The 22010-nt window shown below is 37.4% G+C and overlaps 1 protein-coding gene and 1 long non-coding RNA gene across 3 annotated transcripts; both read left to right on the forward strand.

The window, feature by feature from the left end:
- Positions 1-5973: 5973 nt before the first annotated feature.
- On the forward strand, positions 5974-7695 carry LOC129093145 (uncharacterized). The gene is made up of 3 exons (XR_008531281.1): positions 5974-6022; positions 6392-6504; positions 7630-7695. It is a non-coding gene; the product is annotated as an uncharacterized LOC129093145 (long non-coding RNA).
- Positions 7696-10686: 2991 nt separating this feature from the next.
- On the forward strand, positions 10687-18700 carry LOC129093144 (VPS10 domain-containing receptor SorCS2-like). 2 transcript variants are annotated; one of them, XM_054601062.1, is made up of 5 exons: positions 10687-10764; positions 10864-10911; positions 11290-11392; positions 16792-16973; positions 18495-18700. In XM_054601062.1, exons 1-5 carry the CDS (start codon positions 10743-10745, stop codon positions 18557-18559), a joined length of 420 nt encoding a protein of 139 aa, XP_054457037.1. In that variant the 5' UTR covers positions 10687-10742; the 3' UTR covers positions 18560-18700. The 2 variants fall into 2 exon arrangements, with proteins under 2 accessions (XP_054457037.1, XP_054457038.1); XM_054601063.1 differs by lacking the exon at positions 10864-10911 and having other exon boundaries at positions 10701-10764.
- Positions 18701-22010: the final 3310 nt, after the last annotated feature.

Genomic DNA, 22010 nt, shown 5'->3' on the forward strand with positions numbered 1-22010 from the left:
TATTCAAAACTACTCTATTGATACGACAAAAAAAAAGTACAAAAAGACATAGAACCCATAAATCGAAAGACCTTAATCTGTTAAGTAGAGAGCTGGGTATGTACGATGTTTGGAGAAGCCTCAATTCACTAGAAAAATACTTACTTACTTACTACATACTACTCAGCTACCCATCAGGTGCACTCTAGAATACATTTTTTCTTAATGAACATTATAGACAGACACAGGGTGAAGGAGTGCTTAATAGGAATGTATCAGACCACGAAGCAATTTATTTAACTACACACTTAAATAACAGACTGAAAAGCTCTTTATGGAGACTAAATGTCAGTATTTTAAATAATGAGAATGTTGCAAAGGAGATAAAAAAATAAATTAGTGACTGTATCAAAGATAACAGAGACAGCCAAGTCGACCCAACCATTGTATGGGACACTGTTAAAGCAATAATGAGAGGGAGACTCATTTCAAGAACGGCATATTTAAAGAGGAAAAGGTCAAATTATGATGAATTTGAGAAAACACAGAGAAAATTGGAGAAACAACAACAAAAAGAGTTGGGACAAAGGCCTGACAAACCAGATAAAAGATCTCAAAAAACCAATAGAGAACATTTTGAATGACAAAACAGAAAATAAATTGAGATTCGCAAAACGAACCTTTTATGAATCAGGCCCGAAAGCATCAAACATTTTAGCAAGACGTCTAAGGGCACAGCAAGTTATAAATTCAATACACAGGATCAGAGATCCTTTAACTAATAAAGTAACCTACGAACCAGAGAAAATCCACAAAATCTTCAAAGAATACTATAAAACCTTGTACACACAGCCTGAGGTAGTTGATGAAGATAACATCAAACATTACTTGTTATTTCTAGATCTTCCCTCCATAGGAAAAATATAAAACACAAAAAAAGAATAGGACATAGCGATTAGTAAATTGAAAGCAAATAAATGCCCAGGGAGTGATGGTTTTCCAAATGAATGGTACAATTTTTTTCAAGAAGACCTGGCCCCTTTATTGCTAGCATCCCTAAATTGGACACTCAACAAGGCCATGGCCCCATCATGGAAAGAGGCTTTGATATCTGTCATCCCAAAAGCAGGTAAAACTAAAGAATGTTGTGAATCATGTCGTCCAATCTCTATATTAAATGTAGATTATAAACTGTTTCCATCTATAATATCAAAAAGACTAACACTTTGCCTGATCTAATAAATGAAGATCAGACAGGGTTTATAAAACATCGCCAAACACAGGATAACATCAGACAAACGCTGCACATTAGAAGAGGCCAAAATACAACATCTAAGTGCGGCCCTGGTCAGTCTTGACGCGGAAAAGGCATTTGATAGAGTCAGCTGGTCCTTTCTGTACAGAGTGCTAGAGAGGCTGGGTGGCAGGCTGTATACAATCCCTATATAGAGACCCAACCGCCAGAATAAAGATCAATGGCCATCTGACAGGAAGTTTTAAGCTTTTCAGAAGCACTCGCCAGGGCTCCAAAATCCAAACTCAACACTTCCAAAACTTATGTCAACCATGGATGACTTCGGGCTGATGTCGGGTTTGAATTGAATATCACAAAATGACAGGTACTCTCCCTCAACTACATACCAAGTAAAGCAATCAAGCAGAAATACAGATGGAAGTGGGAAGCAAATTCAATAAAATACTTGGGTGTGCTTATCACAGAAATTGAACAAAATATATGAAACAAACTACAATATCGTAAACAATAGGTTACAGAAAGACATACAGAAATTGTCAACACTAGTATTGGACTTTAGTTCAAGAATTGAGGTTGTGAAAGTTAATGTACTGTCACGGTTGCTATACCTCTTTTTATCACTGCCGGTTAGAATCCCAGAGACTCAGTTTACAGCATGGGATAAACAGATATCCCGGTTTATCTGGGCAGGAGCAAGGCCAAGGGTAAAAGTTAAGACACTGGCCAAGCACTGCCGATCCTCAGAGAATACTATTACGCTGCTCAAATGAGATACATTGTCTATTGGTGCTCCCTGGAGTATCAAGCTAGGTGGAAACATATTGAGCTAAATCTGGGTCAACCACAACCTCAGGCCAGGCTCGGTGGTAAAGAATATATGGACCCAAAAGGTGACATTTCCATCTTAGAAGAATCACTGAAAATATGGAATGAAATTGTCAAAAAATACAAATTGGAAGGAGATAGTAAACTCCTGATTTGGCCTTCCCAATCTCCCAGGTTTAGACCTGGAGAGATAGATAATACATTTGTAAGGTGGACAGAAAAGGGATTGACAGCCATATGTACACTCACAGAGGGAAAATCTTTTAAAACTTTTGAAAAACTTAAAGGACAATGTAATTTAAAAAATGGGGACCTGTTCAGATACTTACAGCTAAAACATTTTTACAATACAGAAATTAATTAATTAACAGTGATTGAAGTGTTGAGAGATGCATACAAAGAAACTCCTTCAAATTCAAATTCACTGTAAAGCAGTTTACAGAGACGAAACGGAAGGAATTCCCTAAATGTCAAATTGAAATGGGAACTAGAATTGAACATTGAACTGTCGAAGAGTGATTGGCATTCCATGTGTAGAACACAACAAACGTCCACTAGCTCTAAAAGATGGAGGGAGTTTGGTTGTAAGAATTGAATCCGCTTTTTTATCACACCCCACATAAAAAGTAAACAATTGGGTAAACCGCAGCAATGCTGGAGACAGTGTGGGCAAATGAATGCCAATCACTCACATGATTGGCACATATACAAAGAAGGGTCGTGTTCTCAGCAGGTCTGAAAAGTAAGGATCAAAGATTGTAAAAAGAGAGTAGTGCAATTTCCACGTGTTTTTATTTTTATTTTTTCTATCTCTAGAATTATTTATTTTTCTGTCATATGTGTTGTTGTGGATTTTGTTCGGTGTGTAAAAAACTAAAAAACTAAATGAAAAAAAAAAAAAAATAAATGAAGGCACTTTGTAGTGGGGCTCAGGCACTTTGAGCTTATGCAAGTGTGCAGTACGAAACAGTCTTATAACAGTAGTTATTGCAATTGCTCTGCTGTAGACTCTGCAGTTGGAGGTTTTCTGAAATCTCTGGGGGTGAGAAAAACTCGCCATCCAGTCTGTTATTGTTTTGTTATATTAACCAACACATTCAAGTGATGCTGTTGTAGGTAAAAATGTTTGAAGTGTATTCACAGATATACCCTACTTCAGTTGAACAATATTGGCGTTCAGTTAGTCAAATCCATAGACAAATCTTTATCTATGGAGCCGACTACACTGCTACAGATGATAAACAAACTTTCCGCCTAACACACACTCTAACTGTTTGGGTCAAGGGTGTACCGAAAGGATGCTACATTGCAAACTCAAACGTCCTGTACTGAATGGTTCCGGACAAACGTGTTTCGTTCCATACCTTGTTAAAAAGTTAATTTTCGGCTTAATTCTTGAACTTTAGACGGAATCAGACGTTTCCCGCTGGTTCCAACCTTTTGCTTAGCTAATTGCTACCTGTTTCCAGCTCCATCGTAAAACACAGATATAAGATTGATACATGCATACTCCTACACAGTCTAACACTTGCACTGTCCTGCTCTGCTGTGTTTCAGCTACAGGAAGGTGATATCTACTATGTGTGAAGGGGGGCTTAACAAGCAGCAAAGTACCAAACAGCATAACTGCCCTCTGTTGCCCCCAAAAGGACTACAGGTCGGCATCAAAGGACAGATGTTGGCCGTGGCGCCTGGTGATGACATCACATTCATTGTCCACCAGGAAGAGGTAGGATGAAAGGTTTTTGTCGCTTTATCCTTTCCTTCCTTCTATTTAATATGAATCAGCTGAAAGTCCTCATTTGTTCCTACCAGGGCGACACCAGCAGCACTAGGTACCAGGTGGACCTTGGAGATGGGGTTTGGGCAATCTACCAGAACCTGACAATGACAGATGAGCCCATCCAGCATCGCTACAAAAGTCCAGGCATTTACAAGGTCACTGTGAAGGCTGAAAACACGGCAGGGCATGACGAGGCCACCATGTACATCCAGGTCACAGGTCGGCCTACCAGACAGTCACTGAATATTTAAATAGGGTTATTAGACAATTGTGCATATTTTTTGTTTTTGAAAGGTAGTCTTGAGAGGGAAAGTCCAAGTCAAGTCTCAATTCTTTAGAGGAGCATGGATGTAGTAATGGAAAACATTTTTTTATTCTATTACAGCCCCCCTACAGGAAGTGCACCTGGAAGTTGTGCCCATCTCTAAGAGAAACCATGAGGTTAATCTGACAGCCATAGTTCTTCCTACTGAGGCCAACCTGACTGTCTTCTACTGGTGGATTGGAGACAACCACCTGGTAAAAGGCACACTACAAACTTCATTTTATAACTTTTACGAACATCAAATTATATTAAATCTTTACAGCTTTTTTTTTTTTTACGAATTCTGAGACCCTGAAAAACCATATTAGTTTATCTTTTTAACCATTTTGGGGCAGCATAACAAGCTGAGAATACAACATTTACATATCATCACCTTCTTAAAGTTGTTATAAGGAACATGTTAGCAAAACAAATTATATTTATATCCAGTAGATACAGAGCAACAATATCATTTGTTTGAATGAGGAATGTTTGTGTCCACCTGATGAATGATTCAAAGTAATATTTGAATATTGACACTCTTTAAGTTCTGTTTATGATCTCCAAAAAGAAAGGAACAGTGGGTAAAATGTTATGACATGAAGTGTTGGGGTTGCAGATTGCAGGTTGCAAACAACTAAATACCCCTCCATTCACCCCTCCCTTTGCAAGAGTGTCGATAAACTACGGTGGCATTCAGATAGGGATAGGTATCTTGAGGATTTCATTAATACTAGTAGCTGCTCTTATAAATACTCAGTTGTTTTTATGAATAAATAATTGCTATATATATAGCAATATAAATATACAATTTTAAAAACAAAATCAACAATTACATTCAGAATACGTTTAGAATGTATTTATAGTTTGAAAAAAGGTAAATATTCTTTCTAGGGCAGCAACAGTAATATCCGCAACAGCAAAGTCACTATCTATCTATCTATCTATCTATCTATCTATCTATCTATCTATCTATCTATCTATCTATCTATCTATCTATCTATCTATCTATCTATCTATCTATACTGAAATACATTTTTTTGTGGCTGATCTCCAAAACAAGACAAGCTTTGTAAAAGTGTTTGATTTCAATTCAAACCAGATTTCTTTTTAGTTTAGGGGGGTATGATTTAGGGGGGTATGATTTAAATTTTGTTTTAAATTTTGTTTCATATTTATTCTCATTTTGTTTCATATTTATTCTCATTATTATCTACCCAAGATCTTCCTTGTTGCCAGTGTTTTGGTACTTTTTGTAAAAAGGAAAAAAAAAACGTTTAATGAAATCTTAAGTAAAGAGGTAAAAAATGAAACACCAAAGTATGGTTTACATTTTGTACTACCTTGTCATTTGCAAGTGCCTTCATCATTTCAAGTGTTGATTGTAGAAAGAAATGTTACAGTGAGTTTCAGCTCATTGTTTAACTGTCGAGCTGCAGACAGTTAAACAATGAGCTGAAACTCACTGTAAAACTTTGTAAGGACGAAGGGAGCTGCAGATTCAGCTGAAAATCCTCTAAACATGTATCGCTCATAGGAGCAATCACTTTCACATTGGCACATTGCTTTCCCACTGTACATACATTGTTAGTTTAAAATATAACTTATAGCCAACATAAGTAAGGTTGACAGTTTAGCCCAATTACAACATGTCATCATGGAAGCCATTTTGTGATCCCAGACTTTTCAGACACATCCTGTATAGACAGTTAACCTAACTAACGGACAACCTGTTGTGACTTTCTCCTGTAGCCTACAATGACTCTGCAGAACAGCCTTTTGACTCATTTCCCAGAGACAGGAGAGGTTTCAGTCACTGTTCAGGCTTCTAATGGCCGATCTATGGTGCAGGATACCCGGACAGTTGGAGTCTACGGTAACAATGGAATTTGAAAGAACCTAATTGTAGACTTGGGTCGATGTGGAACAAATATTGAAAGAATATAGGAATGAAACTATATGAATGAAATGTATGTTTAATGTTTGTTTTTAAGTGTGTGTTTGTCTATAAATCTCTGGCTATTCCATCCACTCCTCAGTTGTTATAGTAAAATCTAAAGATTTTAAACTTCACACTCATAAATGTTCAAATCACATTTTTTTCATAATGAAATATGGTGTATATACACCACATTTGATATGTGGCATTACTGTCTCTATTCATACACTCTTATGAAATTAATTAAACTTAGAGTTTTGAATGATGACTGTGATGATTGCTAACTACTCCCTTGTTTTGTCACAGATAACTTCCAGGTCATCCCTCTCAGTTTTAGCACAAGCCTGGACAACTTCAACCCTAACATTCCAGAGTGGAGAGAGGACATCGGCCAGGTGGTCACCAAAATACTTGTTAAGGTAGGACTTGAAAAATAAGTTTTAAATCATGCTTTTCTTAGGTGGTGGGTTTTCATGATACACTCAAAATAATGAACTTAGTAGAAGAAGAACATCTAATGTATGTCTACCATGGGCCCCACATGGAGACACAAAACAGGAATAATAAAACAGTTAGGAAATAAATAAATGTAGGATGTAGAGATTACAGAGTCTACAGCAATGCTAGCTAAGGCTTTGGCTCTATACTTGCTATTGTCAGCATGCTACCATTGACAATCACAATGACAATTTTAACATTCTGTTTTCATCAAGTTAACAAAGTAGTATAATGTTTATTAACCATCATTAGGGCGTTGGCATATAAACGTACAGGTGAGGGTGATTGAAATTTTGGATTTTGGACACACTGACCTGAACTGTCCTGATGATGGTCCAAGAAAAAGACTAAGTAGCCACTAACGTCACTTCAGTTTATCCTGAAGGGCACATGAATATTTGTACCAAATTCCATTGTAATTCAATCAAATCCATCACACAACAAATGTCCGCATGTGTCATTGCAATTCCTAGAGCCTTACTGCAAACATGGCTAAATTTGGTTGGTGAAATAATTCAGAAGATTCCAAAATACAATTTACTTTAAATGTATTGAAATATGAAGTTATATTTTACCTTATAGTTTGCTATGGCGAAGGTTTTGGCAAACTGTTTCATTAGCATTGGTAGGAGCAGCTTGTTTTTGTGTCCACCTGACACATATTTAATCAAATATTCACTTTTTTGCCTTGTTTGGCACTATACCAACTCGTGGGAAGAAACATCTGGCACTTTAACTTCTAAATGCTCCACTATGTTCACCTGCTAGCACAATGTATTAAATGATATCTTACAAAAAGTTACTCTTAACAGGCCTCTGGCTATGTTAATGAGAGCAGTTTTTGGGCCAAGTACCAAACCAATGATTTAGATGAAGCCTAAAAGCTCTGTGGAACCAAGAAATAGCAGAGTTCCTGTTATTTTTTTGTGGGTTTATCACTACTAATGACCCCTTTCACCTTATGCATAGTCATTAATTAATTTCATTGTTAACATATGAATATTAGTGCAGTAAGTTCTGACTGACGTTTGACCATCTGACCTCAGACCACAGGTGTCCCTCTAGAGTCCCTGGTTACAGTGGTGAAGCCAGGCCTCCCCACCACTGCTGACTTGTACGTCCTGCCACTGGATAGGAAATCAGCCAAGACGAGCATGTTTGTAGATAAGGTAAATTCACATTCACAGAAAAGCATATCCAGCGAATACATTCTTGCCCTACAAATTAAGCTGCAGGACTTGGAAACCCCGCCAGCTCAGATTTTGCACACTGCTACCAGGGATATTTCTTTGCAACATGCTCTCACTGTACAGAAACTGGACAAAATTCAGGTCTCCAGCAAGAAAGTTCAAGGAATTTTTATACCAGCAGTGGATGGTGTAATGATGATGTCACAGTGATTCTGCAGCACTGTTCTCATGATCTGGAATCAATTTTCATCTACTGCAAAACCTTCTATTCCCTCTGTGAATTTGTTTCATTCATACGGGTCTCTGTTTATATTCCACCGCAGACCAACGTGTACTAGTCACAGTACTTGCTGACTGGATACTGTGTGGAGAGGGCAAACCCGGAGTATTTTTGCCCTTGGCGACTTTAACAAAAGTCATCTCAATCATGAACTCCAAAAATATAGACAGTTTATTAAATGCTCAACAAGAGAGAAGAACACTTTGGATCACTGTTACATTCAGTGGCGAATCGTAACTATCAGAACGGGCCCTTCTATACCTCCCTACAAATAAAAAAAATACTAACTAGAAATATGGTCGTCCCTGGCCGCTTTTATGTTATGTGCAAAACATAATGTTACTGCTCCATCTTCAAAAATTATGTTGATCTAGTTATGCACATGCGCGCGCTGTCGGACGTCACGACGGCAGTCACTTTATGAACAACAATCATTCAACAAGTGTGTGGAAAGAAAATGCAACCAGTTCAACGAGATGCAACACTGAAGCAAAACCAGCAATACAAATGTCAAAGTTTCACTCACCAATGACGTTCACTTGAAGACAAAATCCATCCTCCTGTCCTTTTGGATGATTTTTTCAATAACCCTGTCATAAAGCTGATCCTTTTTTTTAACAATGTCCATCTTTTCATCGAACAGTCATCTTGAAAAGGGCACTGTTTTTTTCCAACATTAAACCACTCGAATGCGCAAAGCATGGACGGAAAACAACAGAAACAAGTCGGCGTAATTTTAAATTTTATTTTATTTTATTTATAGAATTAATCAGATATGTTTTTTTATTTTTTGTTATCTGATAATTCTAGGGCTTTCTCTTAATACCTTGAAGGCCCTGACATTTCACCGGTTACAGTATATATCAGCGGGACCTAACATACTGTTTCTCGCACATGGGACACCATGTCATAGTCCACCTAATTTCTGGCTCAGAGGTAGAGGCTGATCATCCACTAATTGGAAGATCAGCTGTTTGATCCCTCTAGTCTCCATGTGGAAGTAGCCTTAGGCAAGATACTGAACCCCAAATTGCTCCTGAATTAGCTGTGCCATAGGTGTGTAAACACGAGGATCCTGTTTGTTGACTTCATCTCTGCCTTCAAAACCATCATCCCAGCTTTGCTGCAGCTGCAGCAGCACTTGCCCGACTCCAGCTGCTGGTGGATCAAAGACTTCTTGTCGGACAAGAAGCAGCATGTGAAGCTGGGGTAAATGCTCTTTTCCGTCAAGCCCTGAAGTTTGCGGATGACACCACCCTCATTGAACTCATCTCTGGTTGCAAGGATTTTGCCTCATCCCCACAAGAGATTGACCATCTTGTGATCTGGTGATGACCAAACAACTTAAACGGGAAATGGACTGTATAGCGCTATTCTAGACTCCCGACCACCAGGAACAGCCTGCGGGATACATCGACAGATGGTTGTTGAGATAGTTGTGGATTTCTGGAGGAATCCATTCCCCCATGACTTGTACACCTCCGAGACCCTGAGGCCAGCAATAATGATTGGGGTCAACCCCTCTCCCCCTTGAAGCAAACTGCTTGAGTCACTTCCCTCTGATGGAGGCTGAGGTCCAGCAGGACCAAAACTTCACGCCACAAAAACAGTTTTTTGGCGATTGCAGTCGCGATCAACAAAGCCAGGGACCGCACTGACTCGGACTCTTACACCCTCGATATCATTTGCACATTCCTGCACAACTGTACACTATGAAAACAGACACTTTTATGACATTTTTCAACATACACTTATACATTTGTTTAATTTGTTTTCATATTCTATTGTATATTTTCAAATTTCTATTTTTAGTACTATTGTACTGTTGTTATTCACTAATCAAGTCAAATTTGTGCAAATTAACTGTTTCTGATTCTGGTTCTGACATAGAATCATATTGGCATATAATGTTAATACAGACAATTTTTTCTAATAAAACTCACATTGTGTTAAACAGCTTTTTCTACTCAAAATGAGCTTTTGTTTGTCTTCTTGGATTTGGACGTTCAGTCCAGCTGAAGTCTTTGGTCGCACCAAGTAGCAAAAAGCTGGCTTAATGTTGTTTCAGGTTGTGCCTCCAACTCATAGCTACTGGTAGAGTTAGTATTAGCAAGCCTGATAAGCACCGGCGGAAAAACGACATTGTACATAACAAGATTTATTTCTCTGCACTCTCAGTAAATACAACACAAGAGCTGATGGACAGTAAAGCTAACAGTGATAAACAACAGGGCTCAGGCTATTTTATGCATTGACACTCCCCCACGGATGCACACCAAAGAGCCTCTCATAGTAGAGGTACACAGGGATTCTGTCAAAGGGACATGAATGGGCTTTTATTGACGGTCAATCTCCCCAAGCAGAGACACAGTCTGACAGTAGCTGCTGGTTAGCTCTAATTACCAGCTCCTTTCCATGCTACACTCAGCAGTGGACACTGAGTCCCTCCGTGTCACATACTATGTAGCCTGCCTTGCATGTTTTAAAGATGCTGGGATAGAGGGTTGTAGGATTTGACAGTGTAGTTGTAATGTAAAATAAAGTGTAATGTGTCTTCCCTAACTACTTTACACAAGTATTTCCCCATAATTTGATATTTTCTTATCCACAGCATATTCCAGCCATCATACAAGCCTTCAACAGCAACAATGTCAGCTTTGTTGTGCGTGGAGGACTACAAGTGTTGGTGATGCTAGCTGACCCGAACACAGGTACCGTATATTACTTTTTTAAATTGCTTCCCATATGGTCTGCTTTTAAAAACTATATTTTTATGTTTTTTAATTGCATGTTATTGATTTATTTCCAAGGGCAAAGTCTAATTGCTAATGACTCAACAGATACAGCAACAGAGACTGGTGCGTTAATGAACCATACACCTGTAACTTTCTGTCTTGATGCTTAACCCCAATGCTCTTTGATTCCTGTGCCTTTTCTTTCCTGGTTTCCAAACAAACCCAAATCCTGCACAGTTTAAATCTGTCTTCTTGGTACTCTGCAGTGCTTTCTCATCAACCTGACAATCCTTCCATGAATGGCCCTGTTTTGCATGAAAATTATGTTTAGTTCAGTTGGATGTTTTCTTCTTACCAATTCTGTCCCTTTGCTTATACAGTTATTGACTCAATGTTTTTTTCTATCTCACTATACTTGCCTATAGTAACATTTTTTAAATCAGAACAAATATCTCATTATGCATTTTTATAGATTTGCTTTTGTGTACTTCATTACCCCAGGCTACCATGGAGCTGTTGGAGGTCCAGGTGTTTGGGCTCTAGCAGTCATTTTCTCAATCAGCATCATCGCCACCTGCTTCTTCATCCTTTACAAGTTCAAAAGGTAAGCCATATCAAGAGCTTTGGCATGTCAAAATGTCAAATAATTAAATCCTTCGACTCGATCAATTCCCTACGGACTTTATATTACTTTTGGCAATAAAAGAGATAAACATTGAATCCATCCCCTATCATGATCAAAGCACTGATTTCAATACTGCTCAAAACATGCAGGGAAGGCATTTGACAAAGTTAACGGAACATTTTCTAATAATACAAAGAGAGTACATTTTTTAAAACATTCTACTACACACCAAGGGCAGCAATCATAATTGGCAACATAATTTGACAAAACTTGTGGACGTGGCCTCGCTTTCAAATGAAAACGGGGTTTTAAGATCTCCGTCCACACATGCGTTTCAGCATCGTTTTCAAAATGATGTGCGTTCAGACTTGCTCCCCTGAAAACGAATATCACGTGACTATTCACGTACACTGGGCATGCGCGTGCCGGTGTAAACAGTTAGTACATTGGTTGCTTGGTTACAGATAATACGATTACACTACTCTTGATACTCATCGTGCTTGATACTTAAGAACTTCCTCTAAAATCTTCCTCCATAAACTCAAACAGACACATTTCGTGAAAGTTTTTAGAAGTTTTATTTTTCAAGCTTAGTTACAACACTGCAGGTCTAACTCTATCTCTCCCACACAGACAGCAAATTTACTTTAAATGAACAGTTATTAAACGAAGTTTACTAGATTATGGGTCCATACATTTGGTCAAGACAAGTCCGTCAGAAGTCCGTTCCGTAAGGCTGATAAGGCAGCGGGACAGCCGCTCGCTAATTGCTCCAATAACAGCTGATTCCAGCTGAAGCCAAAGACCGTGAATCCCCTCTGGGTTGCCATGCATCACCTGTGTTCCCCTTGGTCCTAAGTCCCTACAGTTGAACATCTATGTACAAACATTTGTAACACATACCACATTATCCATGTTGAATTAACCTGGTAAGCGATCGGTATCAAGGCTGTTGTTGTTGTTCTCTTCTGGAAAAGGGTCACGTGGTAAGGGGGTGACGAATCAGGGAATGACACGTCATAACTGCTAAGAACCAATCAAATAGCGAACGCCGGTGCCTACTTCATCGTTTTCGGACTTCTTCGTTTTCAGTCATCCACACTATCATGAAAACGCGGCGTTTTCAAACTTATCCTTCCTCGGGAGCGTTTTCAAACTTATTCGTTTTCGGTGCCCTAAAACACTGTGTAGTGTGGACGCTCGGTGCAAACGGGAAAAAAGATATGCGGATTCATTTGAAAACGGGTTAGTGTGGACGTGACCTGAGGCACCAGACAAGAATGTCCACTCTCACCTTCACTATTTACACTCTTTATCCAACCATTAGCAGCAGCTAATGCAAACACAACAATATCATAGGCATTTGCACCAGTGACATAACATAACATTCATAAAATGCAGACGATGCAGACTATATGAAGACGATGAACACTTATCCAAATCAATAAATCAAAGAACCAAAACCAGCAATATATTCTCCAACTACACATCTCTGACTACACATCAAACTGGAATAAATCAACTATCCTACCAATACATAAAAAAGCCCCCACTTACCAATCGCTACTGGCAACATCACATATTAAGGTATAAAATTCTCCCCCAAGCTGTCAGAGTTAATTCAACTTAACTCACTCCACTACTAACAATGACACTACTACTGACAATGGGCCTATAACCTAGAATCCAGAACTTATTTAGAATGACCCCAACCCAGCTCCTGGAATGTTTCAGCATCCTGGAGATGCTACTAACAACATTTTAATGAATAAACAGACAAAAACTAAACACATAAGAAGAAGCAAAACATCAAAGAGGCATGGAAGCACCAATTTTCCAAACCAATACTTAGCAAATCAATTACAATACCTTATCAAATGGGTCCACGCAACCTATCACCACACCCCAGTGGCTTAATCAAAAGCCTCAGCTGCTTCAAAAACATAGAAAACCGCCACAACTCCGACAGTTTGGTGGAAATGAATGTCAATGAAATACCCATATGGCACAATCCAGACTTTTTGGCCAAAAAACTTAAATACTTTTAAAACATCCAATTAAAACATTCCATCATGGCAAAAATAGAAATTCAGCAGACCTGGAACAATTATTGTGTGCTGGTGATAAAACAAACCTCTGTCAAAACCGTATAAACTGAGTGACTCTACTTAATGCACCTCATATATATAGAAACATGGGGAAAATAAGTCAACATCCACACCAATAACCACTTCTGGAATAGAATATGTAATAATGTCTTCAGCATGTCTGTGGATACTAAGGTAAGTCTACATAATACACACACAGCACAAAATGCACATAATGGAATTTACCGAATCAGACACATAGACTCAATGTACGGTCAACACAACTAACGATTACCTCAAAGCACTCAGGCTCACTCTGTACCCCAATACAACATTTATGGAAAGGAGTAACCACCGCATTATCCTAATTCCTTGGCTAAAGCATTCCATTATCCCCTTCCGCATGCCTACTTGTAATCTGGATATACCCAATACATATTCACCACAAATTATAATGCCTCTAGTAGCCCTAACAATCCCGAGAAAACAATAGAAGTGAACTGAAAAAGTAGAAAAGAAATCAACAGCTCACAATGGTTGGCTCTCCTAACACTACAGATATTAATGGCACATACCCAATACAATACAATACCCAACAGTTCAATAAAATATATTCAGCAATTTTTATATCTCTCCTGATGCCGGTGAGCTAATACCACATGCTCTCCCTTTCACTTTTGCTTCCTCCTTTTTCTTCTTCTTCATTTTTATGTTTTGCAAACCAATGACTGTTTTTCCCTTTGTATTTGCTAGTATGTCCCTGTTGCCTACATGTGCATAAATTGGTGAATAAAGGGGAAAACAGAGATGGATAAGACTAAAACTATAATATTTAATTCCTAATTTATTCACTTTAATAGTTATGCTCCCTTTTTTTAACGGAACCCCCAAGCGACTCTGAAGTCCAAGCTCATTCTTGATGTTTTGAAAATTGTTAAATTTGAAATATTTTCAAACATCAAGAGGAACCTAGCACAAAATGCCCTAAAATTCCCTCCGGTACATCATGATGATAAATACATAGCTTGTAGTGACATTGAAACTCATTTATCCTGTCTATGTGGTATTTTGGTGCTTAGCACGAAGAATGATCGATAAGTTCCTGGTGACTATTAAAAATAGTTTCTGCTGTTTTGAAATGTCAATCCCTAATGCTGCATTTTAATCATTTTAGTGTGTGTTTTATCAGATAATAAGACAAAATCTTATATGAAATCCGTTTTACAAAAATGACCAAATTATTGTTTTGGCTTGAATAGATTGACTGAAATATTCACAAAAATCTAATGGAAAAGGACATTTGACACAGGACTTACACAAAATAAAAAAAGAGAGGAAACATTTTGACTACATCTAATGAGTAAAAGTTGACTAAAATGTAACCACTTTTTAGCGACTAAAACTGGTAGTGACATGAAACTAATTTTGGCCGTCTGTGGGATATTTTTGTGCTCACAGAGTGCACAAAGAATGATCAATAAGTTCCCCAGTGACTATTGAATATTGTTTTTGCTTGAAATGACCTTCCCTTTAGCTGCATTCTTAAACATTTAGTGTGTGTTTTTATCAGATAATGATAAGATACATTTTACATGAAATAAGTTTTACAAAAGTGACAAAATGATTATTTTGGCTAAAACAAAGTGAAAAAAAAGAAAGAGATAATGTCAGGGTTGCAGTAAAGAGGCAACAGGAGATGGACTCAAACACAGACACACGAGAGGAGCAGAGGGATAATTAAATATGGATTTTAATAAACAAGAGTCCAAAACAAAACTTACATGGAGGTAATAACAAAAGTAAGTCCAACACAAAAAAATGAAGAGGAAGAGAAACAGGAATATCCACAGGAACATAGACATAACAAGGCAGAAATACAGTAGACACACCAGACGAACCAACAACTAGCAGACAAAAGACAGGATTATAAATACACAAGAAACTAATCAGACACCAAGACACAGGTGGGCAGGCATGAGGGCAGGCTGAAAGCTGATAGGTGGGAGAAACACAAGGGAAAAGGGCAAGGCTGACAAGCCTAAAACATTACAGGTGGATTTAATCAGGGCAATTACAAAAGTGGGAAAATATACAAAGGCAGGAAATGAAATGAACACAAGAGGCAGGGAACTTCAAAATAAAACAGGAAACATACTAAAATAAAACCAAGATCATGACGGAGGAAACATTATGACTAACAGTATTGACTAGACTAACACTAAAATGTAATAACATTTTGGCGACTAAAACTGGACAAAAAACGTTTTTGAATTGTTGTCGTCTTAAACTATGAGGGATAAAAATGACTGAAATGTGACCTTATCTAATAAGCATTAACATCTAAAGATTAGATCTAAAATAGCTGCAAAAATGATTACTGTTTTGCTTTAAATTAGAAAATGGGGCCCTAAGATTAGACAGCCATGTTTAATGCTATCATCAGCTTTAACATGCCAGCAATGACAATGCTAACATGAATATATTTTGGAGGCATTGTTATCTTTATTCACTGTTTTAGTTTAGTGTGTTAGCATGCAAATACATGTGCCAATAAACACAAAATACAAAGTTTGGTCATAAACCCAAATATTGGACATATGCTGATTGCTCTTCAGAGGATCATCGTAGTTACTACGAGTCATCTTGTGAGACACATGAACGCCAATACCAAATTTCATGGCAATCAATCAAATAATTACTGAGACATTTCAATCCGAACCAAATGTAAAAAAAAGAAATGCAATCAATCGCAAGTCATAATCACATCTTCACAGGAACCATGTTTGTACCAATATTTTTCAGGTCTTGACTAATTTCACTGGATAACAAAACATTGATGTGTTTGTGGCACTAGGTGAAACATTGATGTCATTGAAGATGTTTCAGACCGGACCAAAATGCATTGAAGCCGAAAGTGTTTCAGTATTAAATAAATAATAACATTTAAAACTAATCATATGAATAAATTATATAAACTATTTTACAATACTAAATTGAATAATCAAAGAAATTATTAAAATAGTTTTTTTTTTTTACTTTTACTTTTCACAGTCTGTTTTTATTTCATCATGGTACTTTTACGTCACATTGTTAGCAATGTTAGCTAGCTTCTCTTCACTACAGCAAACACTTTTTAATCCCCATAAAGCTGTGCATCTTTCTCTGTGGAACATCTTTTGAATCAAAAAGCAGCACCTCGTTAATTCTAAAACACAAACAACAAAAGTAATTTAAATTAAAACATGAAGTGCAAAACATGACCCCGTCTTACAAAAACAACAAATCCCACAGTCCTTGGCTTAGGACCCCCCCACTGTTTTTCAGGAAGCTCCCAGGTAGCCGCAACGTCTATGCTCAGATGCACAACGAGAAGGAGCAGGAGATGACCAGCCCCGTCAATCACAGCGAGGACACCCAGCACATCATCCAGGGTGAGGAGTTCATCGACGATGATCTGGACACGCAGACTCTAGGTAACGCAGGAGGTAGCACCGCCTTCCATTCCCTTATAAGGACTTAAGCACTAACCACTGCTACTAAAACCCCAGCTGCTAACACCAGAGGCTTACACACACTAAGGTACTGGAGGAGCCCCCTTTTACATCCTTATCTAGTATTGTGAAAGCCTGTTGGCTTGGAAACACACATGTCAAATCCTATCATACCAATAAGCAATATTATGTTATTGTGCCAAACTGGTCTGAAATTAACAAAACAGGAGATCATATCACTATATGGGGTAGATTACGTTATGTTTTTTGCAGTTGTTACCAAATTGAATGTGTTTTATAACAATTTCAAATGTATCATGGATCATGGTTAATCAAGAAATTTATTTTGTGATTATGAAATTAATATTTGCTTATTGTGACTCATGCCCCTTATTCTAAAAATAATGTAAGGCTAGATATGATGTGATGTGATGTGATGTGATATGATAATAGCAAAGATCAGGGTACATTGTGGAAGGTTAACCGTGGTCACCAGCTCTTCATGGGGATATTTATAACCAGGATTAATATCCCCAGGAAGAATTAAGAATGTATTCATTCTTTTTTATTACAAAATAAGGAATATACCTGTAGATTGTTGTATGTATGTCATACATAAACGTATGTTTGTCATACTGCTGGAAGTAACACAAAATCATCTTTATGTAGAAAATCAAGCAATTCCATTGTGACAATATTTGAAAGTTACTCCCTTTTCTACTTTACTACTTCACTGAGTGTGACCTACATTTAAATAGTTACCATATATAGTTACAGTTCAACATTGTTAATTTTGCATGGATGTCAAGCTGATATAAAGATCCAATCACCTGGTGGAATTTTTTTTTTCCATCACAAGTGGTGTTTTGAAGAGATGTTTTGATATGCTGATCTCTGTTTTGTTTGACTTTTATATAGAACTGCTGAATAGTTCTATATAAGAAAGATTAATCAATTATAATGAATTGGAAAAAGGCCAAATATTAGTTGGTTAGTTGGTCTTCTGTAAGAATTTGCCGCTTTACTTTTTTTAATGTAATTTTAAAAGTAACATCTTGGGTTTTGGACTGTTGGTCGAGGAAAACAAGACATTGGAAGATGTCACTTGATAATTTAGATACTAAACAATTAAACAATCAATTGACAAAGTAATGAATGGGTTAATCCTTACTGACATGGGTACTACATGGGTACTATATGCTACCAAAAATGCACATTTGTGTGCATGAGCACTGTGACATGATACATACTTCTGCTGACGGTGTCTGCTGACAGTGTCAAACTAGTCCATAAATTGATATATGGTGGCAGCAGTATGCTAAGATAAAAAAGCTAATAATACTAATACGTGAATGTGAAAGCAGCATTTTACTGCTGCTGTACCGTTGCTGTAGTGAGGTAAAATATAAAACATTTCCCTCAACGGTGTGTCACACTTTTAATTTTAATTACTAATAATTTAAGTTTGTCTCTGTTGTGTTTCTCCTTCCCTCTTGTTGCCAGGCAGCCATTCCGGTGTGGTCCTGAGCATCAACTCCAGAGAACTACACAGTTACTTGACCAGCTGATGACTGCCATGACATCAGCTAGATGAGTCTAGCTGGTTAGTTAGCCACCTAAACTAATCTAGCTGGCTAATCTATCTGGCTAACGAGCATAGGGACTCCACCTGGACTTCCTCCTTCTCTCTCCTCTACTTCTCCTTTTTACCTCCACACTATGGCCTCCTGAACCCTTCACCTCCACCTATAATGTAATTTTTTGTTTTGTTTTTTTGTCTTTGAGGTGGGGGCATGTTGGGGGGAAAGGAGGTCTTGATGGCTCACATTAAGGACACTCTGTATTTTGAAAAGAAAAAAAAATCTGTGCGTACATTGTCTCTCACTTGCAGACACTCAAAAGCAGTGACTACCTACACTGGTTTCCAGTTATATCAACAGTCAGTGAGGGTTGAACCAACCATTACCAAAAGGCCATTGCCACTGAATGTAGGTAGTGGCCAAAGATGGGTGCACTACGATTATTTTCAAGCATTAAGAGTAGTTTGCGTAAGATAGTAAATAATTACAGAACAAATATATTTACTCTTAACCCTTTGCCACAAATAGGCAATAACGGTATCCCAACTGAAGGATATAATAAAGTGAGTTTGCATATGACAGTGTTTGCATGCAAACAGAAGATGGCGGTGTTGCACTTTCTTGAATTCACACTCACAGCTTCTTTGGAATATACTGTATGTCCACAAAACATTGGTTTTTTTTTCCAAAATCACACTGCATTCATGTTCTTGTATTCTTGTTTATCACTCACACATTTCAAGATTTTTTTGTGTACTTCAGAAACACCTTTGAAGGAGCTCATTGTCTGTCCTATGGTGCCTAAACCCCCGATATTAATCTGAGCAGTTTTCAAGATTATTATTTTCAAATTAGAGTATGTCCCTTCCTCCTCCTCCTCTCCAAACTTCCTGGGTCAGAGTTCAAAGCGGACATATTCCCCTGGAGTCGTACGCTATCATAAAAGTTTAGTTGATGTATTTTACTGTATTAGCCTATATTAGGCACAGCCCACAGTGGAATAATGTCACCTTTAAGGTTTGGTTTGTTGTATGAAAATGTTTAAATATGAACAATCTCTACTTTGTACATGTCCCATTTGACATAAGTGTGTGAGGGCTTTACACTTTTACTAAAATACACACTAATTTGGTTTGCATCAAATATATTTGCTTAGTTGAAAAGAATCTCACTGTCTACAGTTTCCTTTTCCATTGTATCCATTTCGATAATTTCAGTGTAAAGCTATGTGCAAGATACTTTTATGGTCTTCATTGTTAACTGAAAATAATTTCCTTGTCTTAAAAAGCTAATCACAACTACACAGTGACAACTATGTATATGAATATATTTGATATCAGTTTTTGTGTAAATGCTGGTTATATTTCTGGTTGCACGTATGTTGTAAGATATGCTGTTGACACGTACCAAACAAAACAACAGATCAAAGCTACAGACTATGAATCAAAAGGTCTTTGGATGGAAAGCCTTTACGGACTACCAATGCTACCATTACCACCAGGATCACCCTTGGTTTGCCTTGATACATACAGCAGATCACTCACTCATGATTCACTCATTCTGATTTACACCTTTAGTATATATTCTGCTCATGTTCACTTGTTCTTAGTTTTCTAGTGATGAGTTGTCATGTATCAGTGCCCCTAACCTTAACAAAAGGGAAAGTGGGAATAATAATATTCCGATAAAATAGTGAAGATCCTCACACCTGATGGCAAGACCATGTAATATTAACCACACCATTTTTCTGTTCCTCTCTCTTTTGGTTTTGTTTGACGTATTGATTTTGTTATTAAAATAATGGTGTGTCCTCTCGAGGAAGCTTATTGCACTCAACCTGCATCCTGAAATAAATCACTTTCATAACTTCTGTGTTGGTATTATCAGATTGTTTTAGTATCATGTTTTCAGTGGCACAACTTACACAATCTTACTGTCAGGAAGAAGCACAGTTTCAGAAAGATTAAAGCAGTACAACCTTAAACAATCGCATACATTTACTCAAGTGCTGTGACATAGTGTAGCTTTCTTTAAGGAAATTGTTTCATTATTTAGGAGATACAATTATTAGCTATTTTCCTAATAGTTAGCCGGGATGTGGTTAGCAGCCCAAAGACCCGAAGCGTGATGCACCTTACACAGGATAAACTTAAACCTGTCTGGTTGAGATAAAACTAAAAATTCCATCACAAATTACAGATTGTCGTTTTTAATATTTCTGTTCTTTCTGTGAATGAATTAAACATAAGAGACATAAAATGGTAATTATTGTGCTTTAGAAGTGTTGGCAGGCGTATTTTTGAACGGTTTTCTCCTGCTTGCAGTCTTCATACTGACTGCTTCCAGCTCCATACACACCCAGGCATGAGAATGCAATTTACTTTCTCATATTATTACTCTTGGGAAGACAGCAAATACTTCCCAAAATGTAGAACAATTCCTTTGAACAATGCTGGTAAGCTTGTTTTGTACTATGTGTGCTCAAGTTGACTCCTGTTACCGTAAATACTCACTGCCCTTGAAACACCTGAACATACCAAATGCTGAAAAATACCCAGGGTATTTGCAGGGTTCCCCGAGTTTTATTATATTAAAAGCCTTGACCTGGATAACCAAATGGATGGATGGATTAACCCAATAAATAGTTAATTATTAGTTAAAGGTCAGTATGAAGTTTTGGTATTCAACATTAAAAGCAAGGTAATATTTCACTTAATAAAAAAATACTGCCAGTTTACCAGAGTTTACCAAATCATGTAAATTATGTTTTGTTTCACAAAATGCACTTTTGGGATATTCTCAGCCTGAAACATCTTTTGGAAATGCAGCTTTGGACGGTAATCTTGCCTTTAATTTCCATCACTGTAAAGGGCATCATTTCTCTATTTAAGGCCCTGAAATGCGTTTGAGCAGGAGAAACAGTCAAATATGGATAATGTGAAAGAATACAAAGTTTATATCAGTTTATCTAAGTAACTGCATCTAGACAGCAATTTTACCAATGTCATTTACTTGTCATGAACAATTTTAGTTTCCATCGCTGTACTGTCAAACTGCAACATTTCTTACCTCAAGATTCCAAAAAAACAGCAGAAACATTCAAATATGCATAATGTGAAATAATACACAGTATAAGTCTTTTAACTCCTATATAAAACAAGTTTCAAGGACAGCCTTTTTGCACTTACGTAACATTTCGAAAATCAGGCAAATCCTGTCTCAAAGCGATGCAGAAAAACTATTTCATGCATTTGTTATCTCTAGACTAGATTACTGCAATTCGTTATTATCAGGCTGCTCTAATAAGTCTCTTAAATATCTCCAGTTGATCTAGAATGCTGCAGCACGTGTTCTAACAAAAACTAAGAAAAGGGATCATATTACGCCTGTATTAGCTTCTCTGCACTGGCTCCCTGTTAAATCAAGAATAGAATTTAAA

This window comes from Anoplopoma fimbria, chromosome 7 (assembly GCF_027596085.1).
Source record: "Anoplopoma fimbria isolate UVic2021 breed Golden Eagle Sablefish chromosome 7, Afim_UVic_2022, whole genome shotgun sequence".
NCBI lineage: Eukaryota > Metazoa > Chordata > Actinopteri > Perciformes > Anoplopomatidae > Anoplopoma > Anoplopoma fimbria.

Excerpts from the sequence above, each read along its gene's own strand:
- LOC129093144 (XM_054601062.1), top strand. The coding sequence starts at position 10,743 with ATGCTAGCTGACCCGAACACAG. Across the intron at positions 10,765-10,863 it reads GCTAGCTGACCCGAACACAG|GGCAAAGTCTAATTGCTAAT; the intron begins GTACCGTATATT and ends TTTATTTCCAAG. Across the intron at positions 16,974-18,494 it reads TCTGGACACGCAGACTCTAG|GCAGCCATTCCGGTGTGGTC; the intron begins GTAACGCAGGAG and ends TCTTGTTGCCAG.